The 17,125-nt window shown below is 47.0% G+C and overlaps 1 protein-coding gene across 9 annotated transcripts in view; it reads left to right on the top strand.

The window, feature by feature from the left end:
• Positions 1 to 17,125, top strand: part of TNFRSF14 (TNF receptor superfamily member 14) — a 102,573-nt gene that overhangs the window by 12,886 nt on the left and 72,562 nt on the right. For 8 of the 9 annotated variants that reach the window (XR_015877772.1, XM_088468190.1, XM_088468188.1 and 5 more), the window contains one exon: positions 8,297 to 8,449. Coding sequence is in view for 8 of the 9 variants with exons in the window: in XM_088468190.1 (XP_088324316.1) it covers positions 8,297 to 8,449 (153 nt within the window). In the remaining variant the exon portion in view is untranslated. Of the gene's footprint in view, positions 1 to 8,296; positions 8,450 to 15,653; positions 15,870 to 17,125 lie in introns of those variants that run through there. The other variant, XM_088468189.1, reaches the window with a different exon arrangement.

Here is a 17,125-nt window from a genome sequence, read left to right as displayed (position 1 = left end):
ACAGCCTTGGTGATTGAGGACGAAGTTCCCCCAGCGGCTAAATCTAAGTATGCCTTTTTCAAAGATGTGAAGGGCGATGCCACAGTCTTTCCTCTTTCGGGTCAGTTGGTGGACCATTTAGAGGAGGCGTGGAAACAACCTGGCAAAAGATACCAGCCGCAGAGACGCCTGGCGGTGGCTTATCCGTTCGCGGATAATTATTTTGCGAAGTGGGAATCCCCTCCACAGGTGGATTCTCACGTGACCCGTCTTGTCCGTAGTGCCACATTGCCGATGCCATATATGTCCTCCCTTAAGGATGCTACGGACCGCAAGGTAGAAATCTGCCTGAAGTCCGCTTATTCCCTTGCAGGGGGGGCAGCACGGCCGGCTATGGCCATTTGCTGGGTTGCCAGAGCGATGGAGCGCTGGGCGGATTCATTAGAGGCTTCTTTTGAATCCGACTGTCCGGCCGATCAGGCGGAGTTGATTGGCAATCTCCGTGATTCGGCCACCTACATCAACGAGGCGGCTCTAGACATTAGTACTCTGGTGTCTAGAATTTCTTCAGCAGCGGTAGCTGCTCGTCGCACCTTGTGGCTGCGATCCTGGAAGGCGGACGCAGATTCCAAGAAAGGTCTGGAAGCGTTGCCGTTTACCGGAGAAGTTCTCTTCGGTCCGGATCTGGATAAGATTGTGGCCACGCTGGCGGCAGCCAAATCTGCCTGTCTCCCGTCGGCCGCTGCTCCTTCTGGTTCGGGACCATCGTCCTTTCGGTCATCTAGGGCCCAGGGCAGGCCCAAACCACAGTCGTTTCCTCGACAGGCTGGCCCTAAGAAATCGGTCAAGCCCCGGAAGCAGGCATGGAGTACCAGACGTCCGGCCCCCAAGCCAGATGACAAGCCTGCGGCCTGACGGTCCGGGCCTCCCTTTGGGGGATCCCAGGGTGGGAGGCCGCCTGCTACAGTTCGCCCAGTGTTGGTCGACCACTACGACAGACACTTGGGTTCTGGAGGTGGTTTCCCACGGATACGCCCTCTCCTTCCGGCACAGACCCCCGGCTCGCTTCTTCACCACGGGTCTCCCATCAGACCGGAACAAGGCTACGGAGCTGCGGAAGGTATTGCACACTATGCTCCAGGCTGGAGTTATAGTGGCGGTTCCATTCTCCCAGAGGGGCCAGGGTTTCTATTCAAATCTATTTTTGGTACAGAAACCCAATGGGTCATATCGTCCGATTCTCAACCTCAAAGCACTCAACAAGTCTTTGCGGGTCCCGAAGTTTCGGATGGAGACCCTACGGTCCATCATTCTGGCGCTGGAACCTGGGGACTACTTGGTGTCATTGGACATACAGGACGCTTACCTGCATGTCCCTATTCTTTGGCGCCATCAACAGTTCCTCAGGTTTGCAATCAGCAGCGACCACTTCCAGTTTCGGGCGTTACCTTTTGGCCTGGCAACAGCACCACGTGTTTTCACCAAGGTGATGGCGGTCATGGCGGCTTCTCTGCGGCTGCAGGGAGTCCGCATGTTGCCGTATTTGGACGACCTGTTATTGGTGGCAGGATCTCCAGAGCTCCTGTTACGCCACTTGGACCTGACCATTGCACTGCTGCAACGGCACGGCTGGCTAATCAACTGGCAGAAGTCCACTCTAATCCCGTCTCGGAGGATTCTGCATCTTGGAGCCTTATTGGACTCGGGACAGCAAAGGATCTTCGTGACGGAGGACAAGATCTCTGCTTTACAGTCAAGGGTGCGCAGTTGTCTGCACAGCCGCCGGGTGTCCTTACACTCGGCGATGAGGTTACTGGGCTCCATGGTGTCGGTGTTCGACATGGTGGAATACGCCCAGTTTCACTCCAGACCTCTGCAGCACCTGATCCTGTCCAAGTGGAACGGGCTGACTCAGTCTCTGAAGTCCCAGACGATTGTGCTCACCCAGGAGGTTCGCCTGTCCCTTACGTGGTGGTTACAGACGACCCACCTCAACAAGGGACGTCCGTTCTGGGTTCCAAATTGGGTCCTGTTGACAACGGACGCCAGTCTTCGGGGCTGGGGAGCAGTTTCGGGTCCACACTTGTTCCAGGGCAGGTGGACGCCGACAGAAGCGGAGCTTCCAATAAATATCTTGGAACTCCGTGCGGTCTTCAATGCTCTCCAGCAGGCACAGCGGTTTCTCCAGGGTCGCCCGGTGCAGGTCCAGTCGGACAACGCTACCACCGTGGCCTACATAAACAGGCAAGGAGGAACTCGCAGTCGGGCGGCTCTCGTAGAGGTCTCTCGGATCCTGGTTTGGGCGGAGCGCAATCTTCCGGCCATATCAGCGGTCTTCATCCCGGGAGTGCTCAATTGGGAGGCGGACTTTCTAAGTCGCCAGGACGTTCATCCGGGGGAATGGTCCCTGCACCCGGACGTTTTTCAACTACTGGTGGACAGGTGGGGTCTTCCAGAAATCGACCTCATGGCGTCCCGGCACAACAACAAGTTGCCGGTGTACGGGTCTCGCACAAGAGACGAAGGGGCGTCTCTGGTGGATGCTCTGTCCGTCCGGTGGATGTTCCGGTTCGCATACCTGTTCCCTCCGGTCTCCCTTCTTCCACGGGTAATCCGGAAATTCAAACAGGAAGGAGGGACGCTCCTGTTGATAGCTCCCGCGTGGCCCAGACGGCACTGGTTCTCAGACCTTAAGGGTCTGTCCGTGGACATTCCTCTGCGGTTGCCGCTACGACCGGACCTTCTGTCTCAGGGTCCTTGCCTTCACCCGGACCTGACTCGGCTGTCTTTGACGGCGTGGCTGTTGAGACGGCCATGCTGAGGTCCCGGGGGTTTTCCAGCTCTGTGGTGCGTACCATGTTGCGAGCTCGGAAACCGTCTTCCGCGAGGATATACCATCGCGTGTGGCATACGTTCTTCCAGTGGTGTCGACCGAGAGGTTATGCACCGCGGGAGTTTCGTCTGTCTCGGATTCTCGCCTTCCTGCAAGCGGGACTAGATGATGGGCTTCGCCTTGCTTCTTTGAAGGTACAGGTTTCGGCCCTATCTGTCTGGTTTCACCGTAGGATTGCTACAATCCCGGATGTGCGCACCTTTATGCAGGGTGTTCTCCGCATTCAGCCGCCCTTTGTTCCACCTGTGGCGCCTTGGGATTTGGCTGTGGTCCTGAGGGCTCTCCAAGGACCGCTGTTTGAACCACTGGGCTCAGTGGATCTTAAATGGCTAACAGCTAAGACTGTTTTCCTTCTGGCCATTGCTTCGGCCAGACGTGTTTCTGAGTTAGGGGCTCTTTCTTGTAGACCCCCTTTCTTGGTTTTTTATGGGAACAGGGCAGTGCTCCGCACTCGGCCCGAGTTTCTTCCCAAAGTTGTTTCCCAGTTTCATATTAACGAGGAAATAGTTGTTCCGGCCTTTAACTCACCGGGTCTTTCCGTGGGTGAGGCCTCTTTGGATGTTGTGCGGGCCTTAAGGACTTATGTTGACCGCACTTCTTCGTTTAGGAAGTCGGACGCTTTGTTTGTCCTCTTTGGCTTCCGTAAAAAGGGTTGGCCTGCTTCAAAGCAAACTTTGGCAGCCTGGATCCGTATGGCTATTTCTGAAGCTTATCTTCATGAAGGCCTACCGGTCCCTCCTTCTCTGAAGGCTCATTCCACTAGGTCTGTGGGTCCTTCGTGGGCAGCTCGACGTGGTGCCTCGGCAGTTCAGATCTGCAAGGCTGCTACGTGGTCTTCTGTCCATACCTTCGTGAGGTATTACAGGTTTGACACCTTCGCCTCTCAGGATGCTTCCTTCGGGCGGCGGATTCTCCTTTCTGCACAGGAGCGTCCCCACCCTTAAAGGATACTGCTTTGGGACATCCCCAAGGTATCCTGTGGATACCCTATGGACCCTGAAGTAGAAAATATGAGATATGGTAAGAACTTACCCTTGTTATCTCTATTTCTACGAAGTCCATAGGGTTCCACAGGACTCCCGCCCTGTCGCACCTGTGCTGCAGATGGGCTTTGCTCTGGTCACCGGTTTTCCGTCTCCCTCTGGTGAGAATGTGATTCTTGTATGTGTCCAGATCTTTGTTCTCTCTCTTCCTTCTCTTCCTTCTCCTCCTCCGGCCTGGCTTGGTAACTAACTGAGGTGCCTTGGCCCGGGGGCGGGGTATAGGAGGGGGACCTAGTGCATCCTGGGAGGCTGAAAGCTTAACTCTTTGGTGCCCTGCGACTGACGTCACACCTATACCCCAAGGTATCCTGTGGAACCCTATGGACTTCGTAGAAATAGAGATAACAAGGGTAAGTTCTTACCATATCTCATATTTTACTAAGACTCCACATATTATCCACAGTTAATGGCACTCCTGATTCGCCTGCTACCGCTGCGAAGCAGGAGCTGGCTAACACAGCTGCACAGTTGCACTAGTGATGTCAGTGGGAGTACTTTTGGCTCTGATAGAGCCAAAAGCACTCCAGGGCTTGCGGCAGCGAGACCCTACCGCAGGGTCTCTTCGCAAGCCCGATGGTCGCGATGGTCTTGACCATCATTTTGGCCTCTCGCTATAGCTGTGGGTGGTCACCCACAGCTTTGCGAAAAGGAGCAGGGACGGCCCTGATTCAGAGCGAGCGCTCTGTCAGAGCGTCCGGCTCTGAATCAGGGCCTCAAAACGTTGGCCATCGATCAGTGATAAACGTCACCGTGGTGCCCTGAGAAAATTTACGTTACTAACCATATATCTGATATTGGTGTAATATTCTCCTTCATAATGCTGCAGAAGAGTATTAAATGTTAATGAAAACCAGATAAAATCAGTGTCTGAATGTGGACTCTGGGGGTCATTCAGACCCGCTCGCGAGTGAAGGTCGCTCGCTAGCGGGTCGATGTTGGGCGCATGCGCGAGTCCCGGAGAGCGACGAGGAATACGTCGCTCGAGGTCTCGCACCAAAGGGGGCGTGCTGTCGATGGTGAGTGACAGCACGCCCCCTTTGGTGGGCGTTCCGGGGGCGTGGCTGCCAGACGGAGGCGTTCCCATGGGAATGCCTACCGTCTGAGTCCGGCCCCACTGACATCACTAGTGATGTCAGTGGGAGTGATTTTGGCTCTGATAGAGCCAAAATCACTCCTGGGCTTGCAGCAGCGAGACCCTACCGCAGGGTCTCGTCGCAAGCCCGATGGTCGCGATGGTCTTGACCATCATCATGTACGCTCCTATAAGCTGTGGGTGGTAACCCACAGCTATACGAGCGTCCAAGAGGCCGCTCCATTTTTAGGGAGGAGGGCACTGATTCAGAGCGAGCGCTCTGGTCAGAGCGTCCGGCTCTGAATCAGGCCCTCTGAATTTCAGTACCTAACTCGCCACTGGAATCAACACCTCCAGCTCTCATTAGAGGCTATATCATAGGAAATCGAGGACTTTTAGTACCATAACTCTTTTGACATTTGGACTACCACAGGATAGAAGATGATCTTTCTATTTTTAAAGGGGAAAACAACAAATGTTTCTTTTTAATGTAAATAACACTGTGAATACATTACTCTTGTGTGTGTGTGTGTGTGTGTGTGTGTATAACAAATTATTATTGTGTACAAGTAGATTAATGTGACTTTTTAGCATTTACTACTGTATTAACACTTTTAGCGAGGCATCACTTTTGGAAACATGTCTCACTATCAGTACTGCTTCTCACTCCCGCATCCATTGATGCCTACCAACTACCAGACTGTTCCTTCCCACAGTCTGTCTAATATTTTGCAGAAACTGATATGGATTTTGACCAGTATTTACAAGCCTCTGACAAAATATTATACATGTAAGGAGTGTCTACGCCAAAATAATCGCCATAACTTGTACCCATCTTGATGGGAAAGGCACTGAAGGTCTATAGTTCTATTCTTCAAAAAAACAAAACCAAATAAAACTTGATCTGTGAGGCTACTTAATTAGCTCCACTGTCCAGGTGCACTATAATACTCATAAGTGTAGGGCTAAAGTACGGAGACGAGAAGTGCAGGGAACATTTTAGACCGTCTTCCAAAATGCTAAACGGAGACCTCAAGTATGTAGTGGATAAAAGCAGACCACCACCATTAAGTCAGCAGCACAATGGGCAACCCTACAAAGAGAGTCATTGAAATGGAAAGTGTTACTCCTGTGCAAATCCTGGACCTGACAGATTTGATACAAAGGGAGGTAATATTAATCACTTATGTACATAAAGAAGAGTGAAAGTAACTGGATCACAAGGAGAATGTGGCGGGAGTAAAATGATTTCTATGGGAGTACGGTCATCCACATAGTATCCAGCCACTGTAAATCACCAGTCAACAGAAGGAATTCAAAATGCTGGCCATCGATCAGTGATAAACGTCACCGTGGTGCCCTGAGAAAATTTACGTTACTAACCGTATTTCTGATATCGGTGTATTATTCTGCTATCATGGATTGATATACTGGGGTTGAGAAATGATGGTAAATTGTTGTTATAGCAGATGGGAATGATTTAGGAGCAGCATTGGTTAGTGTTTTGGATCCCAGACTTTCTTGAATCACGTCTCCCTAGAGAAGTGGCATTTTTTTCATGGCACCTTTATAGGCCGAAAGTTTCTTATTGAGAAATTTAGCAAAAAATATTAAATGAAGTAAATTGTGCTTACCTGTCATCCTTGGGTTCAGTCATGTGGTGGTCGACAGGGTTTTGCTTCTGTTTGTCCACATATTTAGCAGCCAGTAGTACTGGGCTTACCTATCACATGGACCATAAATAATTTGATTTGGTCCTGGACCATCAACCAGTGGCATCGCTGCAGTTTGGGAATCACCGGTTAAGTTTAGTGCATTTATGTGTGCTCCTATTGCTCATAGCTTCCTAATTACACTCAGTGTCCGAAGTTTGCCCCATTAAGTTCATTATTAACACCTAAATCCAGGATACCCCACAGCCAGACACCTCCAGATTAAACTTTCTCAAGTCTTCACTGATGTTAGGAATGGTGTAACCATACTCTACCAGTAGCTGATATGCCAGCCCTGTACATCCAGGTTATACAGAATCTCTCAGTGCTGAAAGGCAGAGGAAATATGAGGCAGATCTTTGATGTACTAAGGGCCTGATTCAGATACGGACGGAATTGCAAAGCTGCTCAATTCCATCTGTGCTGATTTGGTAATGCAGCAAGAGGCATCACGCCTCCTGCTGCATTACGTATCCGAGCTGCATTGTCCAACGCAGCATCGTATACTCTGCGGAACATCGGCCGGCTAAGGTCACACAGCAGGCAACCACAGATGAGAGATAGAAGCCAGGAAATCTCTGTCAGATGAAACGAAGACCATCGCCACCCCCTCCCCACCCACAGACGGTCGCAGACTGTCAATCGCCGACAACCTGCTGCCAGTCTCTGTGCAGGATCGCAGACCTGTTCTATGCGCAATGCAGATTCCCGATCATCGGGAATCTGCATTTAGCAGTGCACTAGACTAAAGCCCTTAGACAGACCAGCCATTTCTCGCTCGAGAGAAGTAGTTAATGGCTGAAATGTAACTAGTGTTGGGTAGCAGGGGCTCAATATCACATTGGGAAAAAAAGATCAGATGCAGAAAAGGATAGAAGGAAAGAAAAATTAAGTTTCATGGGTTTCTGGAATGTGAATGTACAATGAAAGGGGTAATTCTCAGTACAGTATCTCTTTTTCATGTATATGACAACTTTGTAGTGCCGCTCCTATACTACTTTTATAAATGTCATATTGTAGAACAGTAGTCATTGCCTTGGGGTTGGATGGCATGGTGAAAGATGGTCATGGCTAAATAGGTCTTGACAGGTGACCTAACATGTTGCAAGGTGGCATATATAACTACAGAACTCCATGTCCAATTCTCCAAATTTCCCAGTTGTACGGCTTTCATTAAGGGTAGCATAACTTTGACATTATAGCGTTCCTGCTGTCATTTTGGAAGTGCTTGCTTCTGCAGTGATTTCACAGCATTCACACTTTTCCTGGCCACTTCAGTGAAGCTCTGTTAAATGCATGGGAAGACTCAGCACACAGACCCCAGACACACATATGAATGTTCCCCCTAGGGACAGGAATTAGAGGCATGAAGCACACTCGCAAATGGCATGTTTGTATGTTCATGATTATCTATTCATATGTTCCTATAAAATTTTTGGAATTTTTGTTTAAACTATCTTCAACATATTATCCCCTTAAATTGTGTATTAGTAGTGTGTAATGATAGATTCCAACATGATTCACCTTTAGATCACTGCTTTTCTTTTTTAATAATGTTTTGAATTGCTAAATAAAATGTATTCTCTGTATACTTCAGGTGCCGGGCTGCAGGAGAAGACAAAATGTACTTATACTTCAGATACTGAATGTGAATGCAGGACTGGTTATTTCTGTACAGCAGATGAATTGGAATGTGATTTATGTCAACAACACAAAATATGTGAACCTGGCAAATTTGTTAAAGCAACAGGTAAGAAAACCATTTTAGCTAAATGCTAATCTGTATAATTACTGCAGTGCAGCCTAAATCACACTGATAAATGACACAGCTGCAAGGCCAGGAAATCATCAGTGTTAAACTGCATGGCTTCTAGATGGGTACAACATCATACAGCCAAAGCTTTTACGCATATCTTGCACCTACGCAAAGTATACTTTAGATACATTTTTCTCAACTCCAGCAGATAGTTGAGGCAGAGACTACCCCTATCTCCAGGTCTGATTGCACAGCCGTCTTGATTCAGTTATATATAGCTCACTCCCACCCCCTCCCAATTTAAGTGGTGATATATATTTAATTTTTTTTTAAACAAATTTTATTGAAGAATCAAGTGTCACAGATACAAATAGTATAGTGAACAATAGTGCTAGTACATTACTAACAATAATGTAATAATACTTAAGATACATAGCATCACCATGACAGTGAAAATATAGAGCCAGTAGGCTCCTTCACATAGAGAACATATAAGATAAGATGATACAAAATAATTAATAAAAGCAATAGAAAGGAGGTGGCTCGCCATCTCTCCCATTCCCACCCACGACTCACAATATACAGGGCCGGCGCTACCACTAGGCAAACTTAGGCATTTGCCTAAGAGCGCCGGCTACTGCGTCCGCACTACACTACTAGGAACAAACACACAGCCGCCGGCGCCGGTAGCTGTGTGTTTGTTTTAGTAGCCGTGAGAGTCAGACAGACTCATCGGCTGCTGCGCCCACTGCCGGAGCCAGGCTTCCGGCTCCCGCAGTGGCTGATGGGAGAGACGTCATGACGTCTCTCCTATCATGCAGAGCGGGCTGGCCCGGGAGGACGCCGGATGGAGGAGCATGCAGGAGCTGGGATTAAGGTAAGTGGAGTTTTTTTTTTGTGTGTGTGTGTGTGTGTCTGGCGGGGGGGACGGACTTCTGCTGGGGTACTACTATGGGCACTGGTGGGGGCACTGATGGGGGTACTACTAGGGGCACTGCTGGGGGTACTACTAGTAGCAATGCTGGGGGTACTACTGGGGGCACTGCATAGAGGGGGATTACTACTAGGGGTACTGTTGGGGGGACTGCTACTGGGGGCACTACTGGAGCAGACTGCTACTAGGGGCACTGATGGGGGGGGCTACTACTGGGGGCACTACATAGGGGGGGATTACTGCTGGGGGCAGGCTACTACTAGGGGCACTGCTACTGCATGCACTGCACTAGAGGGACCACTACTGGGGGCACTGCATAGGGAGGGCTGCTACTGGGGGGATTACTACTGGGGCACTGCTGGGGGGGAGACTTCTACTGGGAGCACTGCATCGGGGAGACCACTACTGGGGGCACTGCATAGGGAGGGTTACTACTGGGGTCACTATATAAGGGACACTGCATAGGTGGGGGACTAGTACTGGGGGCATGGTATAAGGGGCACTATATTGGGGGTCCACTACTGGGGGCACTGTATAGGGGGGGCCCTACTGGAGGCACTGTATAAGGGTGGGGGCAGGGCGTGGGGGCGGCGTAAGGCTGAAGAAATGCCTAGGGTGCCAAGAAACCTTGAACCGGCCCTTACAATATATACATCAGGAATAAGTGAAGTCTCACGTCCATAGTACTATCGGAGGGCCATAAGCTGCAAGTTGTGAAAGGTGTCCGGACGAATCCTTCACACTGCGATGGATTTGGGTCTGCATAGGGGTAGTAAGTATAGCTATGTAGCTTTCTCACATAAAAAATGACTTTTCAGTTTTAAGTTCCATGTCCAAGGTGACCTCGACCCAATTAATTCTAAACAAGTAATGAAGTGTATCTTTGAAAAGCGATATTGAGGGAGGGAGAGGGTGTATCCAGGTCTGCAGGATAGCCGTACAAGCTGCTGCACTTACTCCAAACAGAGCCCATTCAGGTGCAAAAAGGACATAATTGACCAAATTATCTATAGAGTAGGCATGAACTTGGAGCCAAAAGCCTCGAATCATGGACCGTAGGCAATGGTACAAAACTGCTGACTGAGTTCCACATTTGTAACAATTTAAATTTGACGAGTCTCCTATCGGAAACCTTCGGTGTACGGAAAGGTAGGCTCTTTGTAGCATGTTCAAGAACATTGCGGCGTAGGGAAAATAAGGTAGTAGTGTGCAGGCCTTGCCGTGAGATCAAAGTAGGTCATCTGCAGATAAATCTGGATCGAAAAACCAGTTGGTAAGACTTGTACAAAAGGTATTATGTATAAATGTAGTGCAGAGACAAGTATAAATTATGGAAATGGCTCTTACTTTCAGGGTGAGATTTTATAAAAGAGTATCTAATTGATTATCCCAATCTAAATTCTAGAAAACCTGTACAATAGAACTAATAGTGTTGTGCTTGCAAAAAAGCAAAGGGATATGTTGCCAATGTGGGATAACGCTCTCTAGCTATCTGGAACGGGAGAGGCCCCTTAGTGGACTTATTGACAATCAATCCTATATTTCCTATGCCATGGTCACACCAGATGTTATGGATATGCAGCTCCCCCATTTTGGAATTCAGGGTTGGAAAGAAAGGGGAGATATAAAGATTTGTGGACATTGAACCCAAATTGTTGTCTAAAAATGTGCCACGGTTTCCTAGTGTACCATAGTAGCGGGTTGTCTCGCATCACAGGTGGAATAATGAAGAAGGCTGTTTAGATCACCTAGTATATAGGTCTCGGTCAGACAGCCAATCCTTAAATTACTGGAAATGGGCAACGTAGGAATACCATTGGATGCTAGGAAAATGAATTCCCCCACGGGAGTTGAGTTGTCGTAGTTTGTTCAAACCAATTCTTAGGCACTTCTCATTACAAATAAATTTTCTAATAGTGTAGTTAACTAGCTGCTTGTCTTTATTAGAGAGAAGAAAAGGGAGAATTTGAATGGGGAACATATAATGCTTGCGCTGCCTAGATAGTTGAGAAGTAAGTTTCTCCACCCTTCCAACTCCAACGATATAAACCGGATTACAGAGGAAAAATGAAGGTCATAAAGGTGGTGTGGGTTACACGAAATCCACACACCCAAATATGTAAAACTTTGAGTGGCCCTGGTAAGCAAGAGAACCACATATAAATGGCCCTTCCGTCCCAGCCAACAGAAGGGGCGAACAAAAAGCAAAAGCCATTTCCACAATTTATGGGGTAATGGGGATATCTGAGGTGAAAGGAATGTGAGAAGAGAGCTGACCCGAATTGGCAATATTGATTGCAAATCCTGATATGGAGCCAAATTCAGCCAGGGTAGCAAAAATGCAGTCAAGGGATTCGATATATACAGCAGAATGTCGTCCGCAAACAGTTAGTTTAATTTCCTTGCTATCAATCTTAATGCATTAATAACAGGCACCATTTTGCAAATTTCGGAGTAGGGAATCAAGGGCAAGATTAAAAAGAAGGGGAGAAAGGGGACACCCCTGTCGAGTACCTCTAAACATAGTTATAGTGTTACTACACCAACCATTAATAAAGAAGTAGAAGGGTTGGAGTAGAGATATTTAACAAAATTGATTAAAAGAGGCGTCAAATTGTCGTAATTGAAGGACCGTAAATAAGTGTGGCCAGAGGACCGTGTCAAAAGCTTTTGTTGTGTCTAATCTAAGGAGCATGTTCTGAGTGCGATCTTCCGCATAAGACGCCACTTCCATTCTGATCCCCTTCACCAGTTATTTGTTCCTAACAAACCCAAACTGATGTTCCGTGAGAAGATGGGGTAACAAATAGTTTAAGCCTTTTGGCCATAATATTAGCTAGTATTTTTAGTATTTTTAATATCAGTATTAACTAATGGGTCTGTAAGAGTCAATAAACTGGGTGTCTCGATGCGGTTTAGGGATCATTACTGTGTAGGCGTCATTTAAGTGTGGAAAGACAGTATTATTACGAAGAATGCGGGGACTATATGTCCTTGTAACAGCTAATTAATAATCATTAGAGATATGAGAATTTTTTACATTTCTTGGGCTGTTTCAACCGCTGAGGGTTGTCCCATTGAAATATCAGGTGAAGAGCGTGCGTTCAGTGAGTGCTCCTCAGAGGGTTTACATGAGGGAGAAGATGGAGGATTAGAGAGAGACGCATTTTGTCTTACTTTCTCCATTTTGGACGTGATAGCAGAGTTCCAGGATCTGATCTATGACAATATTTATCCATAACCCACAAAGGCCACTATATGGAAAAAATTTGTGTAGGTATCTCTTATAGTGACACCAAAGTGTTCACTTAAAATAAATAAACAAACTATCAGTATCACACCTAGCATCAATAGATTGCAAATGTGAAAAGGCTACTCCCAGGGATTAAAAAATTTCACATATTACAAGGGATCAGACAGCTAAGATACCACCTATTAAAAACTAAGGCAGGTTAGGTTCAATATCAATATTACTGAACAGTGTGATACAGATTCACTAGGATAAGGTGTTTCACATTTGAAGAATATACAAATGTAAGGTCAGTTACGTCGTAAAATTAATACAGTGTAATGCCCTCTGAATCAATGGACTTAATTAGACCACAATGAGTATGGTAATTTAACAATCAATTCTGAAGGGCTGGTAGAACGTAACACCGTCTAAAGCATAGGGCTATGTGAGAACACAATAGATGTAGTAAAGTGACAAAGAAACTAACCTCTCTACAGCCAGTATTATAGTGCTATCAAAATGAAAAGTGAAAACCCCTCCAAAAAAATTAACAATCGTCTGATTTTTAGTACAATGCTGTAGGTATATGAGAGAATACCTTTTAATAGACTGAGGGGTTATTATTATAATGGTGCATACACAAGGTCAGATATGTCAGATGAACGATTGAGCGATTTTACCAATGATTTGAATGATTGAACGATTTCAGACAGTATTAAAATGAATGGAATCGTCCAAATCTGACTGCAAACACATCAGATGTCAGATATCGTTATCTGACAAACGGGAACACGCATTGTTCATCATTGCAGTCACACATGTCAGATTTTTGTTCAGATATGAACGATTTTTACAATCGTTATCGTTCAGATCTGACAGAAAATCTGGCCGTGTGTATGCACCATTACACTGTAAATATAGGTATTACATGGAATGACCACTAGGTGGTAGTATAATACAATAGTTAAGTGAAAACCGCATAGAAAGCTTACACGGCAGCAAACTCAGCAGGTCATTTTAAAACAGATACAGTGGTAAGAAAAGAAAATGTAATATATGTGAAAAGAAATTAAACAACAAAACAAATTGAGACACCCAAATTCACCAAGATAGATGTGAAGGGATCACAGTTAAAGAAAGCAGTAATATGGAACAGTTGTCACATCAAATAATGTAAATCAATATTACACTGGCATATTGTAACCTGATGCAGAAACTGGAAAAACCACAGTTCGGGATATATAAGAGAGACACACTGAGAGAAAGGAAGAAAGAAAAAAGTTATTTGTTAGAGCAGTATTAGTAGAAAACAGAGAGGGGAATAACAAATAACGTTAAACCGGGGAGAGGGTGACTGTCAGCCGCCACCACACTCCTTGCAGCTCAGGACACCATAGCCAGACACACAGATTTCACAGAAAACCAGCAGATGTAGGATGTTGAATCAACAGAGCAGGCAAGGAGATTAGCTTCCTGACTCCGGCAGCCACCAACTATAAAACAGCATGAGGAAAAGCTAAGCCAGGTGTCCGATGCAGGCAGCAATGAAGGGAGAACGGGGCAACCATTCTCAGGAGCAGCAGTAAGAACTAATAAGGAGCGGCAATCCAAATGAAGTTAGGGTCTAGTGGCAACCTATGAGGTGGGCAATAGGTAGGAGTATAACAACTGGCCACAACCTTCAAGACCAGCCGTTGGGGGGGGCAGGATCTTAATGGCAGAGAGCACCCGCCAGAGACTCCTTGAAGGCAGGACCTCGGGGAGAGAGGATGGCCAGTCGCAAACACATTGCTTAGGGGAATAACTATCTGGATCCGATGGCAATCAGCGGCCCTGTCAGCAAGGGGAGCAGTGACAACACCCGCAGCTACAGATGAAGGTAGGTCGACTCTTAAGATGTTCTGGGAGGGCACTTGCAGGCAGTACTAGGTGTGGACAGAACCCTGAGGTAGGATGATGTTCACCAGTCAGTGGCTAATAACAGGCCAAGTAGGTATTCCGGGGAAAGGTAACCAGGCAGAGCAAGTCAGCACCATCGTGTAGGTAAGTCACCAGCAGGGGTGTATCTTGGAGTCCGAGCGCCCCTGGCAAACTAAGGGACTGGCGCCCCCCTCCAATGATTGCTTCTACTTGAAAAAATAAAATAACACACACTGGGGGTAGTTTAATTCAGACACCTGTAGAAATAGGGAGAATATTTTTTTTAATTTCTCTTTTTAATATATATATCTTTTACAGACCTTACTCTATTGCAAACCACTATTTACTAATGCCAAAAAACACAGGAAAAGCTTGCAAACATAGCATCAAAAACAAACATGCATTATGGGTAAAATAATTTACATATATTCAAATTGGACTGTACACTGCATTATGCTTTTTTAACTCTGTCATATAGTTCACTGGTAAAACAGCCCACATGGGTCCATTGCTATCTCACACGCAATAATAAAAATAGTCCATAAGAATCATGTCTTAATCCTGACACCTGAGTATCCACAATCGATAAAGATCATGTTCAATTCCCCATACTGAGGAAAAGATATATTTAATAGTACTTACACTGGGGGTAGTTCAACTTACACGCCAGTAGAAATAGGGAGACAAAATATATACATATATATATATACACTTTTTTTTAAATATATATATATTTTATATTTTTTCAGTTATAACACTTACTACATGCAAGCACTGTTTATTAATTTCTATATGTCAACAACACAGGAAAAGAGGGCATCAATAACAAACAAGGTGCATTGTGGGCATGATAATTTGCATATATGCAAATTACCTTGCAAATAGAGCATTGTGGTTGATGTGGTGCTTGCACTCTTTTCCTGCAAGGTTGACATATGGAAATTAGTGAGTGGTGATTGGTATGTGGTGGGTATTGTGGGAGAAGAGATATATTAGAAAAAAATAAATAGTTTCTCTAATTTTAAATGTTTTTGATATAAAGGGACATATAAGAAGCCTGATACACATTAACAATCAATGGAGGACACTGATAAGAGCAGAGGAGACAGAAGGAGACCCGGGATCATTTACTAAGAACAGCTGTCTGCGGGACACTGCGCAGAGCAAACAGGAGACCAGTGATGATCTGTTAATTATGTCGGGTGGCAACGGCGCCCCCCCTCGGCCGACGCCCCTGGCGAGGGCCATCCAGGCCAATAGGAAGATACGCCCCTGGTCACCAGGTCCCGGCCACGAGTGTCTGTCCCCCCGAGAGACTATTCAGGCAGGTAAGGAGGATAAGCCACACTACACTCCTGGGCCACCTCTCCAGCTCAGATGACAGGTACCTCAGTGAGAGCAACCAGACAGCTAATATAGCTCGGGGTTAGCGAGCCGGTATTCCAAGCATAACCCGAGGCAGACCAGACAGCGGGTATCTCTCAGGGCTTCATTCAGGGCCGCTCGTTCGTTCCGAGCGATGTTAGCACATCTGCGCATGCGTACGGATTGTAATACGCATGCGTGAACCAGTCAGTGCGGCCGAAAATCGTGTGCTCGCTAAATAGCGAATGCCTGCTATTTTGAGTGACAGGAGGAGGCGTATGTGGGTGGTCACAGGGGAAGGTGCTTGAAAACGGGGAGTGGAGATCAGAACGCATGTGTGCTTAAAGGTCAAAACGGGCGTTTTAAGGGTGTGCATAATTAATACAGCAGCGTCATTGACCACGTCACTTGGTTGTTTTATAGTCAGAACTGCTCGCAAGATTGCGGTAGGAAAAACCAACCACAAGAATAGTGAGCAGTTCATACGATGTACTCGATTAATCTAATAAATAGCGGACATGATGTATGATGTGAGCGGCCAGGGGGCGTTTTTTTCAAAATTACGACCGCAAGTTTTGTTCGCTCGTTCAGACGTAGAGGCGTCAACAGACCGCAAAGAGCTAACGGTTAATTTGAATATCCACCCCCTTTTTCAGAACGAGCGAGCGCAAATAGCGTCCGGCTCTGAATCAGACCCACAGTACACCCGGGAAGGAAGGTAGAGCCGCTAGACAGAAGTCCTCAGTAGAAGCACAGAAGATGTAAGAGCGAAGATGGTAGGCAGCTACAAGAAAGGAAGTAGATGCAGCCGCACAAATGCACACGCCAGGTTTCGTGCCAAAAGTTCGACGTTCGTGCATGCCACCGCTGTAAATGGTAAGACTCTGGTGGAAAGTTAGTTTCCCCAATCGATTGAGGCACCAAAAGACTCTTCACCACTAGAACTATGTGATGGAGTGGATAATGCTTCCAAAGGCCTGGTGCTTATTTTGTCCCAGTGTCGGTTTTCCTGCAGTGGATTTAGGGCCTGATTCAGACCTGCACGCGAGTGCTGAGCGCTCGTAAGCGGGTCGATGGTGGCCCAGTGCGCATGCGCACGACGGGCAAACCGTCGCTCCGGGTTTCACACCAAAGGGGGCGTGCTGTCGATGTTGAGTGACAGCACGCCCCCTTTTGGTGGGCGTGCCAGGGGCGTGGCTGCCCAGACTGAGGCGTTCCC

Source organism: Taudactylus pleione, unplaced genomic scaffold (genome assembly GCF_031769625.1).
Source record: "Taudactylus pleione unplaced genomic scaffold, aTauple2 ptg000082l, whole genome shotgun sequence".
In the NCBI taxonomy this organism is placed as follows: Eukaryota; Metazoa; Chordata; class Amphibia; order Anura; family Myobatrachidae; genus Taudactylus; species Taudactylus pleione.
The sequence above is the reverse complement of the archived record's forward strand: the minus strand, read 5'-3'. Positions and strand labels throughout refer to the sequence as shown.